This window comes from Phacochoerus africanus, chromosome 6 (genome assembly GCF_016906955.1).
Source record: "Phacochoerus africanus isolate WHEZ1 chromosome 6, ROS_Pafr_v1, whole genome shotgun sequence".
NCBI lineage: Eukaryota > Metazoa > Chordata > Mammalia > Artiodactyla > Suidae > Phacochoerus > Phacochoerus africanus.
The window spans coordinates 68,108,719-68,130,882 of record NC_062549.1 but is presented as its reverse complement, the minus strand read 5'-3'; the positions used below and the strand labels follow the sequence as shown (position 1 = coordinate 68,130,882).

General features: G+C 38.1%; 1 protein-coding gene across 1 annotated transcript in view; it reads left to right on the top strand.

The window, feature by feature from the left end:
* Positions 1-22,164, top strand: part of MCMDC2 (minichromosome maintenance domain containing 2) — a 40,147-nt gene that overhangs the window by 5,614 nt on the left and 12,369 nt on the right. The window contains exons 7-12 of the mRNA XM_047782962.1: positions 3,111-3,236; positions 5,177-5,414; positions 10,124-10,329; positions 14,499-14,665; positions 15,613-15,792; positions 19,588-19,730. Coding sequence (XP_047638918.1) covers positions 3,111-3,236; positions 5,177-5,414; positions 10,124-10,329; positions 14,499-14,665; positions 15,613-15,792; positions 19,588-19,730 — 1,060 coding nt within the window. The remainder of the gene's footprint in view (positions 1-3,110; positions 3,237-5,176; positions 5,415-10,123; positions 10,330-14,498; positions 14,666-15,612; positions 15,793-19,587; positions 19,731-22,164) is intronic.

The following is a 22,164-nucleotide window of genomic DNA, read 5'->3' as shown; positions in this document are numbered from 1 at the left end:
AGAAAAAGAGATTTTGAATGTCAACCATGTGTAAGAAACTCAAGAGTTAGGAAAGTAGAGAGTAAAACAAGAACTCTTGCCACCCAACAAGGATGAGGAAGGCATCTAAGCCCAGGTGATTATGGGTAGTTTTTATATACCAAGTTACTATGTGCCAGGTACTTTTATGTATATTAACTCATTTAATCTAGCAACTCTTTCAAGTAAGTTCTGTTGTTATCTCCATTTTATAGTATGGAAACAAGTACACAGAGAAGTTAAGTAACTTGTCCAAGGTTACACTGTGAGGCACGGTACAGCCATAATTCCAACTCAGGCATTCTAGCTTAAAAGTCTATGATTTAGGAGTTCCCGTCGTGGCGCAGTGGTTAACGAATCCGACTAGGAACCATGAGGTTGCGTGTTCGGTCCCTGCCCTTGCTCAGTGGGTTAACGATCCGGCGTTGCCGTGAGCTGTGGTGTAGGTTGCAGACGTGGCTCGGATCCCGCGTTGCTGTGGCTCTGGCGTAGGCCGGTGGCTACAGCTCCGATTCAACCCCTAGCCTGGGAACCTCCATATGCCGCGGGAGCGGCCCAAGAAATAGCAACAACAACAGACAAAAGACAAAAAGACAAAAAAAAAGTCTATGATTTAACTAATTACTTCTATTATATATAAACCATACATTACAATATGGAAACAGAAGTGGCTATCCAACTTATATTTTAGTAGAAAACACTTCCTTCAAATAAGCCCTTAATAGGACCCAAATAATTTTTTTTTCCCCACTGTACAGCATGGGGATCAAGTTATCCTTACATGTATACATTTTTCCCCCCACCCTTTGTTCTGTTGCAGTATGAGTATCTAGACATAGTTTTCAATGCTACTCAGCAGGATCTCCTTGTAAATCTATTCTAAGTTGTATCTGATAACCCCAAGCTCCCGATCCCTCCCACTCCCTCCCTCTCCCATCAGGCAGCCACAAGTCTGTTTTCCAAGTCCATGATTTTCTTTTCTGTGGAGATGTTCATTTGTGCTGGATATTAGATTCCAGTAGAAATCTATACATAGAACTTCCATATGACCCTGCAATCCCACTCTTGGGCATATATCCGGACAAAACTCTACTTAAAAGAGACGCATATACCCGCATGTTCATTGCAGCACTATTCACAATAGCCAGGACATGGAAACAACCCAAATGTCCATCAACAGATGATTGGATTAGGAAGATGAGGTATATATACACAAAGGAATACTACTCAGCCATAAAAAAGAACGACATAATGCCATTTGCAGCAACATGGATGGAACTAGAGACTCTCATACTGAGTGAAATGAGCCAGAAAGACAAAGACAAATACCATATGATATCACTTATAACTGGAATCTAACATCCAAATAAATTTTTATTTTTATTTTTTTATTTTTTTGTCTTTTTGCTATTTCTTGGGCCGCTCCCGCAGCATATGGAGGTTCCCAGGCTAGGGGTCGAATCGGAGCTGTAGCCACCGGCCTACGCCAGAGCCACAGCAATGCGGGATCCGAGCCGCATCTGCAACCTACACCACAGCTTACAGCAATGCTGGATCCTTAACCCACTGAGCAAGGCCAGGGATCAAACCCACAAGCTCACGGTTCCTAGTCGGATTCGTTAACCACTGCGCCACGACGGGAACTCCCCCCTGACCCTTTCTTAACCTCAGGACACATTCACCAAACTATGAAATTCCAAGGAATAATTGAAAAATGATTCATTTTAATTTTCCCCTTGTAATTCATTCTGTATCCTTCAGGGTTTTGTTGCTGTTGGTTGGTTGGTTAGTTGATTTGGTTTGACTTGATTTTTCAGTTTTGGCCACACTTGTAGCACATAGAAGTTCCTGGGCCAGGGTTCAAACCTGAATCATGGCAGTGACCTGAGCGGCAGCAGTGACAATGTTGGCACTTAACCCACTGAACTACAAGGGAACTTCCTAGTTTGGGTTTTTCTTTTCTTTCTTTTCTTTTTTTTTGCTTTTTTTTTTTTTTTTTTTTGCTTTTTAGGGCCGTACCTGTGGCATAAGGAGGTTCTCAGGCTAGGGGTCAAGTCAGATCTACAGCTGCCAGCCTATGCCACAGCCACAGCAATGCAGGATCTGAGCTGTATCTGCAACCACACACCACAGCTCACAGCAACACCAGATCCTTAACCCACTCAGCAAGGCTAGAATCGAACCCACATCCCCATGGATACTAGTTGGATTTGTTTCTTCTGCGCCACAAAGGGAACTCCCTGTGTTTTATTTTCTCAATTCTTGGGTTTAATTCTTCATTTACAGGTCTTCAGGGTATACCAGTATGCTCTTTGGAGCTGACGTGGGAAGGAATAAATGAGAATAGAGACCACTGTTTGATCTTCTTCACAGAGGGAGATTAATCTTTGCTCTTGCTTATAAGCCTTTCTTTTACAGCTTTGCAACCACCCAAATTCCAACTGTATATTGCAGGATCAAGATTTTTAGTGTATGTTTTTAAAATAAATTCTGAACTGTGCAAAGCTTTGCACAATCTGTAGATGTGAGAGAGGAGCCTAGTGAAGTGTCTTGTGGGCAGACTTCAGAGATAGGCAGACCTAGTTGGGAATTTCAGTGCTGCTACTTACTGTTTAGCCTTGTGCAAGTCACTTAACTTAGTTTCTTTGTATAGAAAGCAGGGATGACAGTATCTGTCTTACAGTTTACAACTAGATGATGTATTTTTGTTTGTTTGTTTTTGTCTTTTTGCCATTTCTTGGGCCGCTTCCGCAGCATATGGAGCTTCCCAGTTCAGGTGGCTGCAGAGGTGTGGGTTCCATCCCTTAACTGGCACAGTGAATTAAAGTATCCGGTTTCAATCTCTGGCCTGGGAGAACTTTTGCATGCTGTGGATGCAGCTGTAAAATTTAAAAAAGATTATTAGCAATGAAATTGCCTGTTTAGATTATTAATGCCAGCTACTCAATATGCATATTATACTAAACAAAAGTAAATACATAGGAACTAACTGAACTACTGAATTGTTACTAGTCTTAGATCTTTGAACTATATGATCACGTAAAAGTTTCATTTAATAAATACATATTTTATTTTGTGTTTAATAATTTTAGATGAATCAGTGAATAAAATGAATATAGGAAATGAGTATAAGATTATTGGAATTCCAACCTGTGTAAAAACATCACAAACTGCTGTCTGTATAGAGGCAAACAGTATCACTTTTTGCAATCCAAAAGGTAAGGAAAATGTTAGTATCATACGTTAAATATTTAAATTTAAATCTATTTATTCAGGAAATAAGTTTTGGCTAAGTGTTGGGCACTCTTCTAAGCACTAGGGATACAACTGTGACCAGGACAGTCAGTTCCTACCCTTAAATGATGTGGAAGACAGTCAATAAATCTGTACACTAGTTAATAAGAGAATTTCAGATAATAAATGCTGCAAAAGAAAGGGATAATGTGGAACCTCACCCATAGGAAGGACTCTTTTTTTTTGGCTAAACCTTATTTAGATTTTTTTAAAAAAATAATTACCAATGAGAAAAATGTTTCAAGATGCCAAGAGTTAGAGATTAGTCTAAAAGTTTTTCTGGAGTTCCCATCATGGCTTAGTGGTTAACCAACCTGACTAGTATTCATGAGGACGTAGGTTCAATCCCTGGCCTTTTTCAGTGGGTTAAGGATCTGGCATTGCTGTGGCTATTGTGTAAGCCAGCAGCTCTGATTCCATCCCTAGCCTGGGAACCTCCACATGCCGTGGGTGCAGCCCTAAAATGACAGAAAATAAATAAAAATTAAAAAAATAAATTTTTTTCTACCCAACCCTTTCCTTTCTAGCTAAGGCAGTGCTGAGTAACTATTGTGGTCTGAGAGAATGAGTCCAATAAAATGGCATCCTTTTCCTTATCTGAGTTTTGAATGAATTGAGAATTAAGACAAAAGAGAAAAGCATTATTTGGGGGCCAAAATATCATCCTTATTACTGACCATTTCCTTTAACAATTCCAGCATAGTTAAACATTCAGTAAACAAAGTGGAGAGCAGACCTACTCCTTTAACTTGACACACAAATATCTAAATGTAGGACAGGTAGAGTTAGATTTTTTTTTTTTTTTTTGAATCCCTAGATAACCATCTCCAATAACAGAGGCCCAGGTTGAATTTAAATGCAAATGGATTCTAGATACCTCTGCTTATTTTGAGGAAAAAAGCTTCTTGAAAGAATAAAAATATTGAAGAAAGAAAGCACTAATGAACAATAGACATTTTAAAGATCTTTTAAATATTTCTTGCGGTGAAATGTTTCAGGATTTACTGATTTGGTGGCAGAACATGACTTAGATGTAGGTAGAGAAGTACACTTTCTCCTAGTGAGCTCCAGAACTAGGCAAAGTTAGCCACCCAAATGTAGCCAGAGCTACTTACAGATAGGCCTCCACTGGTCCGTGAGCATGGATGAGTAGAAGGAGTCATTGCACAGCTGTTCCTCCCAAGCTGACCAGTTGGATTAAATTACTCATCCTTTTCAGGAGTTGAACAGAATAAGGAAGTGGAACAGATCTAGAATGTTTCAGTATACTGAAGTACAGTGCTTTTAATAATAGTTTAAAATCTTCCCTTTTAACAGCCTCATTCAAATACTTCCCATTCTGCTTTTTAGGTGAATATCCCTAAGGGCGATATTATTTCAAACAGAAATATAAAAGCAGACACTGCAATACAGGAGCTCCATGATCTGGCTTTGCTCATATGTCTTAAAGGGGAAAAAAATGAGGGAATTCCCTTGTGGCACAGTGGTTTAGGGATCCAGTGTGGTCACTGCAGTGGCATGAGTCGCTGCTGTGGCGCAGGTTTGATCCCTGGCCGGAGAACTTCCACATGCTTCTCATGCAGCCCCCCCAAAAAAAGGAAAAAAATGAGGGATTTGCTAGTAACCCACAGCCAATCCTTGTGGACATACGGAGTGGCTCCTTCCTTTTATTACATTCCCTGGGATAAAAATGATAGGTTTGAGTGACCACCAATCATAATTTAATATCATTGTATTAATTTGAATATGGCATCATTAAAAAAACTGCAATTTGAGAAGATTTTAGATAAATGCAATTAGATGTCTATAATATTTTCTGGCTTTAAAACCCTTTTTTAATATATGCGTTAATATTTACTTTCAGTTCCTTCAGGAATTAGCGACAATTTCAGGTGTCTTCTTTCTTTGACTTCCAGCTCATGCTGGAAGTTTACGGCAATACTTGCCAATATCTTTGCATCACAAATTGTTCCTCCTGGGACTTACAATTTGCTCAAGCTTTGTTTGTTGATGAGTCTAGTACAGACAAGTGACCGTAACAAGGAACTAGAAGACTGCCTGGATCTTTTGATTATAACGAGTGATACTCTACTTATAGACAGGTAAAATATATGACATTATGAATTGGTCACAGATTTGTAGAAATCTTTTCTATGAGCATTCTTACAAGACAAATATTTGGAATTTATCTGAGCAGTATAAATATTTCAATAAACTGATAAAATTTAATGAAGTTCAAAACTTTTTAAAACATGGATTGGGAAATGGGATATTTGCTTTTAACATTTTGAGAATCTAACCACTCAAAGTTTCAGCCTGTTTCCTCACACATCCCTTTAAAATTAAATGTGTCCTCTGCAGGCTCCCTTTCCCCCCATTCCCTAGATCAGTGTTCTGCTTTTGTACTTTGTTTTCATTTCAAAGTAATCTCCCCTCTAAGAGCTAGCAAGCTATTTTCTTATTTTCTTTAAGATTCCAGGAGTTCCCGTCGTGGCGCAGTGGTTAGCGAATCCGACTAGGAACCATGAGGTTGCGGGTTTGGTCCCTGCCCTTGCTCAGTGGGTTAACGATCCGGCGTTGCCGTGAGCTGTGGTGTGACCTGTGGTGTAGGTTGCAGACGAAGCTCGGATCCCGAGTTGCTGTGGCTCTGGTGTAAGCCGGTGGCTACAGCTCCGATTCGACCCCTAGCCTGGGAACCTCCATATGCCGTGGGAGCGGCCCAAGAAATAGCGAAAAAAAAAAAAAAAAAAAAAGATTCCAGTATCGATTCACTGTGCCCAAATAAGGATGTCAAAAATCCCAAAATTACTGTTTTGGGGATATCACTCTAACCTTGGAATAAGCTGCTACTCAGCATACTGAGCCATCCTACTGGCAAGTACCCTTTTAAAAGGTTACTTAAGGGAGTTCCTGTTGTGGCTCAGCAGTAGCAAACCTGACTACTATCCATGAGGATGTAGTTTCAATCCTGGGCCTTGCTCAGTGGGTTAAGAATCCAGAATTGCTGTGAGCTACAGTGTAGGTTGCAGACATGGCTCGGATCCAGTATTGCTGTGGCGTAAGCCAGCAGCTGCAGCTCTGATTTGACCCCTAGCCTGGGAACTTCCTTATGCTGTGGGTGTGGCCCTAAAAAGTATAAATAAGTAAAGTAGTTAAAAAAAAATTACTTAAATGTTCATGGGTGTTCCTGCTGTGGTGCAATAGGTTAAGAATCTCAGTTGCTGCAGAGATGTGAGTACAATCCCTGTCCTAGCACAGTGGGCTAACAGATCTGGTGTTGCAGCTTGGATTCAGTCTCTGGATAGGGAACTTCCATATATCATGGGTGTGGCCATTTAAAAAAAAAGTTATTTAAATGTTCAAAAGCTAGGGAGAAGCTTCATATGTTAATATTGGGATAAGCTTCATATGTTAATATTGTATATGCAATTGTAAGGCAAAAACAATTTTATAGAATGAATTTTAAATTAAAAAATAAAATTCAAATTAGCTCTAACTTAATTGGACAGATGATGTTTTGCTAAAATTAAATTAAAATTAAATCGCAATATAAATATAGTACTAGTTGCTACAGATTGCACCAATTTAATCTTCCACTAATGAGCTGGAGAATATTTGTTTCCTCATAGCCTCACAAATACTGGGTATGATCAAATGTTTAAATTCTGCCATCTGATGGGTAAAAGATGGTATTTTAATTTGCGTTTCTTTAAGTAGAAGTAAGTTTTAGTGTCATTCAGAATTTGTTAAAAACTTTTACTGTTTTTCTATGAACTCCTTGACCATTGTCCATTTTTTAAATTGTTTACTTTTTATTGAGTTGTGATACCTTTTATTAAGGCCTTTGTTTCTCTTGCTGACTGAGATCCATGGGAGGACGTGTGTTCGATCCTAGGCCTCACTCATTGTGTTAAAGATCTGGCATTGTGAGCTGTGGTGTGGGTTGCAGACGCAGCTTGGATCCCAAGTTCTGTGACTGTGGTATAGTCACAGCTGCAGCAGCTCTGATTCAGCCTTAGTCTGGGAATATCAATATGCTGAGTGCAGCTTGAAAAAAATTCCTCAGCTGATTCCAATGAGTAGCTGAATTTGAGGCCTAATGTTCTCAGCCTGGCTGCATTTTAGAATCATCAGGGGGAATATTTTAAAAAATAGTTAAGAATATGGCCCACCTTTGGAGATTCTAAATTACATGGTTTGGGGTGAAGTTTAGTGTTGAATTTTTTTTTCTCGTCTTTTTGCCATTTCTTGGGCCGCTCCTGTGGCATATGGAGGTTCCCAGGCTAGGGGTCCAATTGGAGCTGTAGCCACCGGCCTACACCAGAGCCACAGCATTGCAGGATCCGAGCCGCGTCTGCAACCTACACCACAGCTCACGGCAACGCCAGATCCTCAACCCACTGAGCAAGGCCAGGGATCGAACCTGTAACCTCATGGTTCCTAGTCGGATTCGCTAACTACTGAGCCACAATGGGAACTCCTAGTGTTGGAATTTTTTAAACCTCAGAGGTTTAAAAATTTTTTTTTGTTAAAGAATCGTTGACATGCAATATCACATTTGTCTCAATTGTATATCATAGTAATTTGATATTTATATACATTTTGAAATAGTCATCACAATTAGTCTAGTTAATGTCTGTCACATATAAAGTTACTGTAATATTATTAACATATTCTCTATGCTCTACCTTACATCTTCATGACTTAACTTACTTTGTAACTGGAAATTTGTAATCCCTTTCGCTTATTTTGCTCTCCCAATGCCCCTCCCTTCTGGTAACAACCAGTTTGTTTTCTGTATCTATTCTGTTTTGTTTTGTTTGTTCATTTGCTTTGTTGAGATTCTACATATAAGTGTAATCATATAGTAATTGTCTTTGACTTATTTTACTTAGCATAATACCCTCTAGGTCCACCCATGTTGTCACAAATGTCAAGATTTCATTATTTTTTATGGCTGAATAAATATTCCAGTGTGTTTGTGTGTGTGTGTGTGTGTGTGTGTATACATATACACCACATCTTTATCTGTTCATCTATTAATGAACACTTAGGTTGTTTCCATATCTTGGCTATTGTAAAAAATGCTGCAGTGAATATAGGGGTGCATATAATTTTTTTTTTGGCTGCACCCGGGGCATATGGAAGCTCCTGGACCAGGGATTGAACTCATGCCATAGCAGTGACCTATGCCCCTGGATCCTTAACCTGTTGCACTGCAAGAGAACTCCATATCTTTTTGAATTAGTATTTTTGTTTTCTGTGGATTAATACCTAGAAGTGGATTGGCTGGATCATATGGTAACTCTATTTTTAGTTTTTTGAAGAATCTCCATACTATTTTCCACAATGGCTGAAACAATTTACATTTCTATCAGCAGTGCACAAGGGGTCCCTTTAATCCATGTTCTTGCTAACGCCTATTTTTGGGTTTGTCCATTTGATAATTGCCGTTCTAACAGGTGTGATTGTGGTTTTGATTTGCATTCCTCTGATGATTAGTGAGGTTGACCATGTTTTTATGTGTCTATTGTATCCCTAGATGATTGTGATGTGAGCTAGGATTGAGAACCATTGCTCTATAGGCTTGCAAAAGTTTGGTTTTTTTTTTCAATCTTACTCATTTTAGGAGTTCCCACTGTGGCACAAAGAGTTAAGGTCCAGCATTGTCTCTGAGGTGTCACAGGTTCTATCCCTGACCCATCGCAGTGGATTAAGAATCCAGTGTTGCCAGAGCTGTGACATAGTTTGCAGCTGTGGCTTGGATTCAATCCCTGGCCTAGGAATTTCCATATGCCATGAGCATGGCAGAAAAAGGAAAACAAAAAAAGTACCCATTTTATATATCTTTAACATCTAAATTCCTTGGAATGTTATATGTATTAGACATTTTATAGCACCTACCTATCCACATTTAAGAGATAAGGCTTCACCCTCTTTTGCGCTATATGTTTATGTCTGCTCGTCATAGTAGATTGCACTAGCAAGCTATGATTTCTGTGTCAAGGATTTGAAAACTAAGATAATCATATATTCCTTATAATTTAAATTTGAAAAATGAAGAGGATAAGAAATTGACATGATTAGAAATCAAAGTTATGTTTCAAGAGTTACCTTGGTACATAGGCAGCAGAGATAGTCATGATGAACTGTTGGCAAGCCTAAATGCAAAAAGTTTGAATAAACAAAAAAAAAAGGCAGTTCATAAAAAGAGGATGTTCCAGTTCAAATGTCGTCTCTGTAGCTTTCTCTGACTTTCTTTCTTTCTTTTTCTTTTTGCTTTTTTTTTTTTTTTTTTGCTTTTTTAGGGCCACTCTTGTGACATATGTAAGTTCCCAGGCTAGGGTTTGAATTGGAGCTGCAGCTGCCAGCCTATATGCCACAGCCACAGCAATGCCAGATGCAAGCTGTGTTGTGACCTATACCACAGCTCAAGCCAATGCCAGATACTTAACTCACTGAGCAAGGTCAGGGATTGAACCCACATCCTCATGGATACCAGTTGGGTTCGTAACCTGCTGAGCCACAACAGGAACTCCTTTCTCTGACTTTCTTCCAGGAAGAAATAATACCCTGTTATGGATATTCTCGACATTACTTTAGAACTCATATTGTGTTTTGGTTTTTTGTCTACATTTCTTTAGGCTGTGAGTTTTCCTAGTTAAGGACTAAATCTCATATGTTTTTATTTCTAGCACTAGTGCTTAGTAAACATTGAATCAAGTTAAATTTATTGTGTAGCTATTATATACATATTATGACTTCTGAAAATCAAATATTAAATAATAGTGATAATTTATTTTTTCCCTAGGCTTTTGAATTTTAGTATAAACCTTGTGCCCCGTGGTATACGTCATCCCATCTCTACTGAAATTTTTCCTACTCTATCCAGGAATAAGTATGGAACTGGAGCAGTTAGCATTCAAGCTGGCAGTGCTTTGCTAGCTAAGGGTGGTATCTGCTTTATAGGAGACTTGGCTTCACACAAAAAAGATAAACTTGAACAGCTTCAATCAGGTAAACAGTATTTTTTCAAATAAATTTTCACCTGTCTAGCTTATAGTCTCATCAGGTGAGGAAATTATTTAACAGTTAAGTTTATATTATACACACTTTAGGAATAGAAACTATATTAAATGACGTTTCTCATTTTACCTTTATATATAAAGACAGAGGAATTTAATGTGCAAATGCACTGTTTTAGACTTTGCTCTCAGTTATGCTTGCATATGAGTTTATATTGTGCCAGATTTATTTCCTTTTCTTGTCTTATTGCATTAGCTAGGACTTCCAATGTGATGTTGAAAAGCAGTGGTAACAAGGAACATTCTGATCTTGTCTTGTTCCTGATCTTAATAGGAAAGTTTCAAGTTTTTCACTCTATAGGTTTTTTTGTAGAAGTTATTTTTCAAGTTGAAGGAGTTCCCCCCATTCCTAATCTACTAAGAGTTCTAAAATAATGAACAGATGTTCAATTTTATTAAATGCTTTTTCTGTATCTATATAATAATGTGATTTTTATCTGTAACTTGTTGATATTATGGATTATATTAATTGATTTTCAAATATTGAGCCAGCTTTGTGTATGTAACCTAAATCCCATCTGTCTGTGGTGTATAATTCTTTTTAATATATTGTTGGACTTGACTTACTAATATTTTGTTGAGGATTTTTCCTCTGTGTTCACAAGGGATATTGGTCTGTAGTTTTCTTATAATATTTTTGTCTGATTTTTGTATTAGGATAATGCTGGTTGGGCCGGATTTATAACTTACAAGATAAAGACACATATGGATTGGGCAAAGAGAAGTCAGGGCCTTATATTCTTAGCATATTAGCAAGAATGTGTAGCAATGCTCAAGTCACATAACATATTGCCTCTCCCTATGAGAGAAGGCAGAAATAGACCCACGCTAATATGTTTAATTGATTTTTGACCAGAGCAACAAATGAGGAAAGGGAAGTTTTTTCAACAAATGATGGTGGAATATCAGGAGATATATATATATATATAAATTTAGAAAAATTAATATTGGCTCATATCTCACAAATATATACAAAATAATTAAAAATGGATTATAAACCTAAATGTAAAAACTAACACTATAAAGCTAGTAGAAGAAAACGTGAGAAATCTTCATCACCTTAGAGTAGGAAGAGATTTCTTAGACAGAACCCAGAAAGCAATAAATGGAAAGTAATTGATGAATTGGACTTCATCAAAACTAAAACGTTATGGAGTTCTTGTTGTGGCTCAGTGGAAATGAACTCAACTAGTATCCATGAGTGGGTTAAGGATCTGGCATGGCCATGAGCTGTGGTGTAGGCCACAGATGCAGCTCAGGTTCCGCATTTCTGTGGTAATGGCATTGGCTGGCAGCTGCAGCTCCAATTCAACCCTAGCCTGAGAACTTCCATGTGCCACAGGTATGGCTCTAAAAAAAAAACCTAAAAAGTTATGCACATCAAAAGGCCATTTAAAAAGTGAATAGAGAAACAAAAAGTAATTGCAATACATATATTTGACATAGGACATATACCTAGAACATAGAAACAAGTCAGTAATTTCAAAAACAAAGAACCTAGCAAAAAACGGGCAAAAGACTTTTGGAAAAAATAGCGTAATTTTTATTAATTAAATACTTGACATTTCTAAACACTTTTTTTTTTTCTTTTTTGTCCTCCCCATAGCATATGGAGTTTCTGGGCCAGGTATCAGTCCTGAGCCGCAATCACAACCCAAGCCATAGCTGTGTAGAACCTAGGATCAAACCCACTTCCCAGGGCTCCCAAGACACTGCCAATCCTGTTTCACCACAGCGGGAACTCCTGTAAACTCTTTTATCCTACATGTTTTAGGTACACACTCTCTGAAAGCCCCTTCTTATAAGGATTTTTTTTTAATATTAGTTCTCCACGCTTTATTCATTTTATAACTGAAAGTCACCCTTTGACCAATATCTTCCCACTTCTTCCACTCCCCTCAGCCCTGACCACCACCCTTCTACTCTGTTAAAAGACTTGGAAAGCAACTTCACCAATGAAGATACACAAAATGACCATTGAGCACATGAAAGAGTGCTTAATATCATTAGTCGAGTATCAGGGAAATGAAAATAAAAACCACAATGAGATCCTGATACTCATATACTAGTGAATCCTGCTTCATGGGCTGGGAACAAATACAGCCACAAAGACTCTCCTCCCCGTAGAAGAGCCTGGCATTTGGTTAAAAGTCTACTGTCATCATTCTTCAAATTTTAATGATTTTTATCTTTAAAGTTTTGTAAGAAAGTCTGATAAGACAGAGTAGCTTGAATATGAGCAGAGGAAGTACATTCATGCATGTGTCCACCATGTCTTGCTGCCCTGTTTCATATGGCATTTGTGATCACTATATGGTTCTTAACACCCTTAGTTTATAGTCAATTTGATTTTCACTGGACTTTCATGCATCGTGAATACCCTGCAATTCAGTGCTCATATTCCCTATCAAAATATCTTCAAGGAGTTCCCATTGTGGCTCAGCGGTTAACAAACTCAACTAGTATCCATGAGGACATAGGTTCCATCCCTGGCCTTGCTCAGTGGGCTAAGGATCTGGCATTGCTGTGAACTGCGGTGTAGGCTGCAGATGTGGCTCGGATCCAGTGTTGCTGTGATTGTGGTATAAGCCGGTGGCTACAGCTCATATTTGACCCCTAGCCTGGGAACCTCCATGTGCCATGGGTGTGGCCTTTAAAAAAAAAAAAAAGAAGAAGAAGACAAAATATTTTAACTGAGTAAAAAAGGGAGCTGATAGCCTCAAGGAGGCCATGCTTTCCATTTGAACCAGACCTGCTTCTAACATAAAAGAAGGCATTAGCATTTGAAGAAATGTAAGTGGGAGTTGCCTGGTGGCCTAGTGGTTAAGGATCCGGTGTTGCCAGTGCTGTGGCTCAGGTCACTATTATACCTCTGCATGCCATAGGTGCAGTCCCCAGGTGTCCCCCCCAGTAATGAAGAAACATAAATGACCAAGGAACCCCATCATATCTTTTCTTACTTGCTTATTTCCTTGTATTTGCAAACCCTTATACTAAAAATGATGATATAGAAGGAAAAGAAAAGACAGGGCAACTCATCATTCCTTTTCCTTTCACTCCTTCCTTATGCATCAGTAGAGAGTGCTGGTTAAATGTGTGCATATCAGGAAAAAAAAAAACAGTCTTGTGCAAAATAAAATAAAAACATTTCTACTGTTCTGATAAGAAAATATATAAGTATGTACTTGCTACAAAATACTAGTGATTCTGCATATGCATTAAATGCTCATATATTTGTATTTAAGACTAAATGGCACAATATAAAAATAAATGGTAAAACAAGACAATAATTTTAAATTTTAATATTAGACTTACAATTATTTCTATTATACTTTCTGGTAATAGCTTTATTGAAATATAATTTTATACATACAATTCATCCACCTAAAGTATAGTTCAGTGGTTTTGGAATATTCAGAGTTGTACAACCATCACCACTATGTACTTGCTGAATATTTTTGTCACCTCAAAAGTAAACCCCATACTCACTAGCAGTAACCCCACAAACCTTCTCTCCCCAGCGTTCCTGGAAACCTATTCTGTTTTCTGACTCTATGGGTTTGCCTATTCTGGACGTTTCATATACATGTAATGAATATTGTGGTCTTTCATGAATGACTTCTTTCATTTAGCATTTTTTTGAGGTTCATCCATATTGTAGCATGTATCACTTCACTTCTTTTAAAAAAAATTCTGGTAAAATATACAACATAAAATTGCCTATTCATAGAATCTCATTCCTTTTTATGGCTGAATAATATTCCATATAAAGCAGAATTGTTTAATTTCAGCCTTCCTTGTAAGCCCACCCTATGTGACCAATCTCCTTATCCTCTGCCCATTCCTCCCAGAGAATGATTCTAGCTATAAAGACTGATGGTTCTCATTGTCAGGAGACACTCAAATATTTTTCTTGCCTTATTCTTTTTATGGCAGATCCTCTAATTTAGCCATATCTTGCAAAACAATCAAATTTACTTGTGTCTTTACTATCCAAAATTTACACAGTAAAATTCTATATAATAACATTTGTTATTAATTTATAGATATATAGACCAAAATGAACTTAAATTTAAAAATGCATAATGTCTTTTGTCTCAGCTTTGGAAAGTAGAAGCATCACAGTGTACATTTCAGGAAAGAAATTTGGGGATGATATGGATCAACAAATGACTTTTCCAGTTCAGTGCAGTTTTTGGTCTTTTGTTGATATGGATTCATCTTCAAGGAGAAATATACAGAAAACCAATACTCTAATTGGTCAGATGGTAAAGTATACGTGTATTTTATTGTTAGAATGTTGTACAGGGAATTTAGTCACAGATTTTAATCTTAATGTATCTATTATTCTCAATGTTTTGTTATTATTTCTGGACTTAATTTCTAACTTCTTAATTTCTTAATTTCTTAATTTCTTAATTTCTAGTAATTGTGTACTAGAACTAAATAATGAGTGTTTGAAAATTTTCATTTTTAGTCATGCAAAGCAGATGTCTGCTCACTAGAAATTATTTGAATAGGTAATAGGAGAGGCTTTGATGAATGATGTATAAGAAAGTACTCTATAGAGAGCATTTTTAGGAGTTCTCTTGTAGTGTGGTGGGTTAAGGATCCAGCATTGTCACTGTAGTGACTTGGGTTGCTGCTGTGGCGTGGGTTTGACCCCTGGAGCTTCTATATGCCACAGGTGCAGCCAAAAAAAAAAAAAAGCATTAAAAAAGAAAAAGATTAATTAGGAGTTCCTATCAGTGGCAGAAACAAATCTGACTAGGAACCATGAGGTTGTGGGTTCGATCCCTGGCCTCGCTCAGTGGGGTAAGGATCCAGCATTGCTGTGATCTGTGGTGTAGATTGCAGACGTGGCTCAGATCTGGCATTGCTGTGGCTGTGATGCAAGCCAGTAGCTGTAGCTCTGATTCAACCCCTAACCTGGGAACCTCCATATGCCACGAGTGCAGCCCTAAAACCAAAACAAAACAAAAAGATTAATTACCACAAAGTTCCTTTGCTATTTGGAAATCACTTTAAATAATAATTAACAATTAATAACAATAAAATAATTATTACAACTATAGTTTTGTAATTTAATGTAATATTTTAATGATATGAATCTATTAATAATTTAAATAATTATTATACATAATACTTAATTTAAAGTGTTTGTGAAAATTTACCAGTGTTTAATATTTGCCTTTTACATTTTTGTTTGAAATAGGATTGCAGTTTGATTCCAGCTAATCTTGTAGAAACATTTGGATTATTGATTAACTGCAATGAATCATCTCCTTGCCACCTACTTTTTCCTACTGTACAGCATACTTTAAAGAAAGCCATTGATCCTGAAGGACTGCTTTATGTAGCTTCTAAGCAGTTCACAACTGAAGATTTTGGAAAGGTGAAAGTAGAAAAAATAATTACCAAGAATATTTGTGCTAATGTTTCTCAATTTAAATAGAACTCCCTTTAAACATTCAATTTTCTTTTTCTTTCTTTTTTTTTTGTGTGTGTGTGTCTTTTTAGGGCCACACCCACAGCATATGGAGGTTCCCAGGCTAGGGTCTAATCAGAGCTATAGCCCCTGGCCTACACCACAGCCACAGCAACGTGGGATCCGAGCCATGTCTGCAACCTACACCACAGCTCACGGCAATGCCGCATCTTTAAACCACTGAGTGAGACCAGGGATTGAACCTTCGTCTTTGTGGATACTATTCAGATTTGTTTCTGCTGAGCCATGACGGGAACTCCTCAGTCTTCTTTATTTAGAATTCTTTTATTCTAATTTGCTTCCATCTTTTAAACATTTTTAAGCACATTGTATAGAAAGTATTCAGAATTATTATTAAAAGTACAAGGAAAGGAGTTCTCTGGAGGCCTAGTGGTTAAGGATTTGTCATTTTCACTGCTGTGGCTCAGCTTACTGCTGTGGCTTGGGAACCACATGTCCTGGAAACTTCCACATGCTACAACTGTGACCAAAGTAAACAAAACTATAAGGACAGAGATATTAAAATGTTGAATTTATTCTTTGAACCACTGACCAGATCACCATAGCTTAAAGAATTTCCAAGAAAAGATTCAAAATAGAATATTTCTATAAAACATTCTAATGAGAGGCTGTATAGATATACAATTATTTACATTTTATAGACTATTCAAAAGAAAAACTTTATATGAGTGCCTTCAAAGTTCTAACATAGGGCATATCTATCATGACTCACACACCCCCATTTATTTTAATGTCCTGACATGAAAACATGTGGTATGTTCAGAGAATCTAAGAGTAGATGATATAAACTTAGTAATGATTCTCATAGCTATTAAAGCTACTCAAATATTTACAAGTGGATCTCTATTAATATTAACTATTCAGAAATCTGTCCATGGTAGAATTTAAATACCTGGGGAGGATAACTAAAGGGCATGGAATATTGGAAAGTGTTAATCCATGGATCATTAAATTTTTTGTTCATACTTGCCTTCCTTGAAGCCCATATTACATGGATAAAAGGTTGAAATGTGTGGTGGACTTAAAAATGAATAATGAGGGAGTTCCTGTCGTGGCTCAGTGGTTAATAAATCGGACTAGGAACCTTGAGGTTTCCCTGGCCTTACTCAGTGGGTTAAGGATCCGGCGTTGCCCTGAGCTGTGGTGTAGGTTGCAGACGCCACTCGGATCCCGCATTGCTGTGGCTGTGGGTGGTGTAGGCCAGAGGCTCCAGCTCAGCTCCGATTAGACCCTAGCCTGGGAAACTTCGTATACCGCAGGCGCAGCCCTAGAAAAAAGACAAAAAGACCAAAAAAAAAAAAGAATAACGAGCATGGTTTATTCACATAGGTTAGAAAAGAAAGAATTGGAGTTCCCGTCGTGGCGTAGTGGTTAACGAATCCGACTAGGAACCATGAGGTTGCGGGTTCGGTCCCTGCCCTTGCTCAGTGGGTTAACGATCCGGCGTTGCCGTGAGCTGTGGTGTAGGTTGCAGACCCGGCTTGGATCCCGCGCTGCTGTGGCTCTGGCGTAGGCCGGCGGCTACAGCTCCGATTAGACCCCTAGCCTGGGAACCTCCATATGCCGCGGGAGCGGCCCAAGAAATAGCAACAACAAAGACAAAAGACAAAAAAAAAAAAAAAGAAAGAAAGAGTAATATTTATGATACAATAAGGTCTTTTTTTTGTTTTAGTATATTAAAAAAACGTAGTTAGTCTCCAGGAATTGGGGTACTATATGTATACACATAGACATGCTAATGACCTGGAGAAGTTTTTGCCCAGTTTTTTCCTGAAAAACAAAATCTTTGGATTTATTAATTAGGTATTTACTGACTACATTATATGTATATGAGCCTATTTCTGTTTTTTTATATTCTCACAGAAATATGTTTTTTTCTTCTTTAAATAGTGTATCATTTAATTGAGATAAAAACAAGATATAAGAAACAAGGGACAGTTTGAGTGCTAAGCTCAGTCGTGCTGGCTGTAAGTATTTCAGAAATTCAGAAAGGAAGATAGTAAGTAGAATGCAAGAGGTAGGAAGACTTTAGGAGGCAGTGAGACTTCAGCCAGGCCTTAATAAAAGATAAGATTTAGATGACAGGAAGGATGGGCATTCAAATAAAAATAGGAGCAAAGACATAAAAGTAGAAATGAATATACATGGAAAACTGAGACGACTGGCCTGACTGGAGCAAAAATTACGTTATGGAGTTATAGAGATTAGGCAATTCTTAAATTGTCAGCTGGAGGCCAGTGCTGGCAGGATGCCCAGCAGCTGGGAGAAGAGGTTCTTTACTGAAGGGGGATATAGGTGGTGTAACACTGTGCTCCCATAGCGTAAAGGGAGCTATCAGTGTTCTCAATAGTGTTATTATCCAGGTCTGAAGGCCTGGAGGGAATTGTGGACTATAAGAAAAATGAAGAAGACAGGACATATCCTTATCTTTAAAAAAAATTATGTTTAGGAGTTCCCGTTGTGGCTCAGTGGTTAACCAATCTGGCTAGGAACCATGAGGTTTCGGGTTTGATCCCTGGTCTTGCTCAGTGGGTTAAGAATCCAGCATTGCTGGATTCAGCTGTGGTGTAGGTCACAGACTTGGTTCTGATCCCACATTACTGTGGTTGTGGAGTAGGCGGCAGCTACAGCTCCAATTCGATACCTAGCCTGAAAACTTCCATAGGCTGAAGATGTAGGCCTAAACAAACAAAAAATCAACCTTATTGATTTTTCCACTGGTTCTATGAGTTGAAAAACCAAAAAACAACTGGGATGGTGAAAGTTCTGGAAATTATGTCATAGAATAAGGACTTAAGGAACTGGGAATACTCAAAGAAAAAAGTATGAAACTCAGAGAAAATAGTGATAGTCATTAAGTGAAAAATTCATTTTCTAAAATCTTACTTAATCTTCAAGGCCACCTTCACAGCAGTTAATGCAGTACCTTCCACATGGCTTGTGTTTAGTTGTGTTCTTTAAAAGGAAGGAAGGATGCAAGCAGCTCTAGGGCCTATTTGAGAAAGTTCTTAGGAAATAAACTGTGAGAGAAGTAAGGCTATTCAAAGGGAAATGAGCTTCTGAGAGAAGCTCCCTCCCGCTGAAAGGCTCTGAGTGAGCCTTTATGCCACTGGAAGCAAAGACTTGATAGTCTTTCAAATACATTGCACAGAACATTTCTGTACTAAGAGGGAGGAAAAGATTATTCTGGGTAAACGTTAATATTCTTTGCAAGTATAACACTATAATTTAAAATGCTCAATGACTGTGGGATGGCCCCAGATATTTAACCAATTTTGACGTTAATAAAATATGCAAACTTTATTTACTTATTCATTTATTTATTTATTCTTTGTCTTTTGAGGGCCTCACCTTCAGCATATGGAGGTTCCCAGGCTAGGGGTCTAATCGGAGCTGTAGCTTCTGGCCTATGCCACAGCCACAGCAACATCAGATCTGAGCTGAGTCTGCAACCTACACCACAGCTCACCGCAGTGCCAGATCCTTAACCCACTGAGCGAGGCCAGGAATTGAGCCCTCAAGCTCATGGTTCCTAGTCAGATCCATTTCCACTGTGCCACAATGGGAACTCCCTAAAATATGCAAACTTTAAAAAATAAAATTACAGTATACTTTGGATTTTCGTAATACAGGTTATATAATAAAGTTTGAATCTCTTAAATTTTCACACTTTTAATTTAGCTGCTCGCTTTTGCAAAGGATTTGAATGTCGAGTTCAGCTTGGAGGCAGAAAGAATAATTCATGGCTATTACCTAGCAAGTCGAAGAATCAGAACAGATTCTATATGTGGATCAAAACTGTCAGCATCTGCATTAAAATATTTGTAGGTATTCAATTTAAAAACATCTTTTTTTTTTTTTTTTGGTCTTTTTAGGGCCACACCTGTGACATGTAGAAGTTCCCAGGCTTGGGTGGAATCTGAGCTACAGCTTCAGGCCTAAGCCACAGCTGCAGCAACAGGGATCCGAGTCAAGTCTGTGACCTGCATCACAGCTGACCCACTGAGCAAGGCCTGGGATGGAACAGCATCCTCAGGGATACTAGTTGGATTTGTTTCCACTGCACCACAGCTGGAACTCCCTATCATTGACTTTTAAATGATATGTTTAATTAACTGTCTCACTTGTTTGTTTGATTGTTGATTGATTGGTTTATAATATATCTTATTCCAAAAGAATTTAAGGTATCAAGAATTCCTTCTGTTATAATATTACATCATTTGAATAATTTGTTTTCACTAAATTAATTTTTATTGGATCCCCTGTATGAAATATATCTGAGAAAAGTGTACTAATTTCAAATGCAAATGATTGTTTTGTTAATTGTCGCTGTTTACATTCTAGTTTGTAGTTGAATCTGAAAAAAAATTTTAAGTATATTGTTCCTTTTACTTTTTTTTTTTTTGGTCTTTTTGCTATTTCTTGGGCCGCTCCCGAGGCATATGGAGGTTCCCAGGCTAGGGGTCGAATCGGAGGGGTAGCCACTGGCCTACGCCAGAGCCACAGCAACTCGGGATCCGAGCCGTGTCTGCAACCTACACCACAGCTCACAGCAACGCCGGATTGTTAACCCACTGAGCAAGGGCAGGGACCGAACCTGCAACCTCATGGTTCCTAGTCAGATTCGTTAACCACTGCGCCACGATGGGAACTCCTCCTTTTACTTTTTAAAAATATTTTAATATACTCTTGTATTATTGTTCCTTGAAAAGTTGTTTTTTTTTTTGTCTTTTTGCTATTTCTTTGGGCCGCTCCCGCGGCATATGGAGGTTCCCAGGCTAGGGCTTGAATCGGAGCTGTAGACACTGGCCTACGCCAGAGCCACAGCAGCGCGGGATCCGAGCTGCATCTGCAACCTACACCACAGCTCACGGCAACGCCGTATAGTTAACCCACTGAGCAAGGGCAGGGACTGAACCCGCAACCTCATGGTTCCTAGTTGGACTCGTTAACCACTGCGCCACGACAGGAACTCCTGAAAAGTTTTTTTAAACTAATTTTTATTATAAAAGTAAAGTGTGATGTGTGACTGGGTCACTATGCTGTATAGTAGAAATTGACAGAACACTGTAAAACAACTATAATAGAAAAAATAAAAATCATTTTAAAACTTAAAAAAAAACCTAAAAAAAGTAAAGTATAGACTTAGGAAAGTATAAGTCTAAAATAATGATAAAATGCTTATTCTACTATTACTATCCTACTCCCTAGAGATAACCACTGGTAATAGCTTTTGTGTATCCTTCCAGAAAGTATCCATTTGAATACTAGCATAGGAGTTCCGTGGTGGTGCAGTGGGCTTGAGTCTCTGTGGCGGTGTGGATTTGGTTCCCAGCCTGGTGCAAGGGTTAAAGGATCTGGCGTTGCTGCAGCTGTGGCTTGAATTCATTCCCTGGCCTGGGAACTTCCCTATGCTGTGGGTGTGGCCATTAAAAAAAATAACATATACAAATGTACTTTAAATATGTGATGTGGGAGTTTCCGTCGTGGCTCAGTGGTTGACGAATCTGACTAGGAACCATGAGGTTGCGGGTTCGGTCCCTGCCCTTGCTCAGTGGTTAACGATCCAGTGTTGCCGTGAGCTGTGGTGTAGGTCGCAGAAGCGGTTTGGATCCTGCGTTGCTGTGGCTCTGGTGTAGGCCTGTGGCTGCAAGTCTGACTGGACCCCTAGCCTGGGAACCTCCATATGCCGCGGGAGCAGCCCAAGAAATAGCAAAACGACAAAATAAATAAATAAATATGTGATGTGTATTAAATACATATTTTATTTGAATGGTATATATTTTAGGTGAATATTTTATTTAAACATGTAAGATATTTTCATTAATGTATAAATATATATATATTCTTAAGGATAGATATTCTCTTTTTGCCCAAACGGAATCATGCAGGTAAGCATATCATGATATACTATCAGCCATAAAGAATTACCTCATTCTGTTTTAATAGCTGCATTACAATTTTACTGTGTTGTGATATGGCTTTACCATAATTTAAACAGTCTCCTCTTGATCGACCATTACTTCATTTGATATAGATTAATGTATCATCTCAACCAAATTATAAAGTAGGGCCAGGGGTAAAATAACCCATTGAATAAACAAATATCTTGTTATGACTGCAATATAAAATAAAGTAAGTGAAGGACTGACTGGAAATGTCTAGTATAGGACTATTAGAGTTATACATAGTTAATTCCTCTAACTGTATATTTGTTTTCATAGAATTAAAAAATGCTAAAGATAAGCAGGGTAGAAA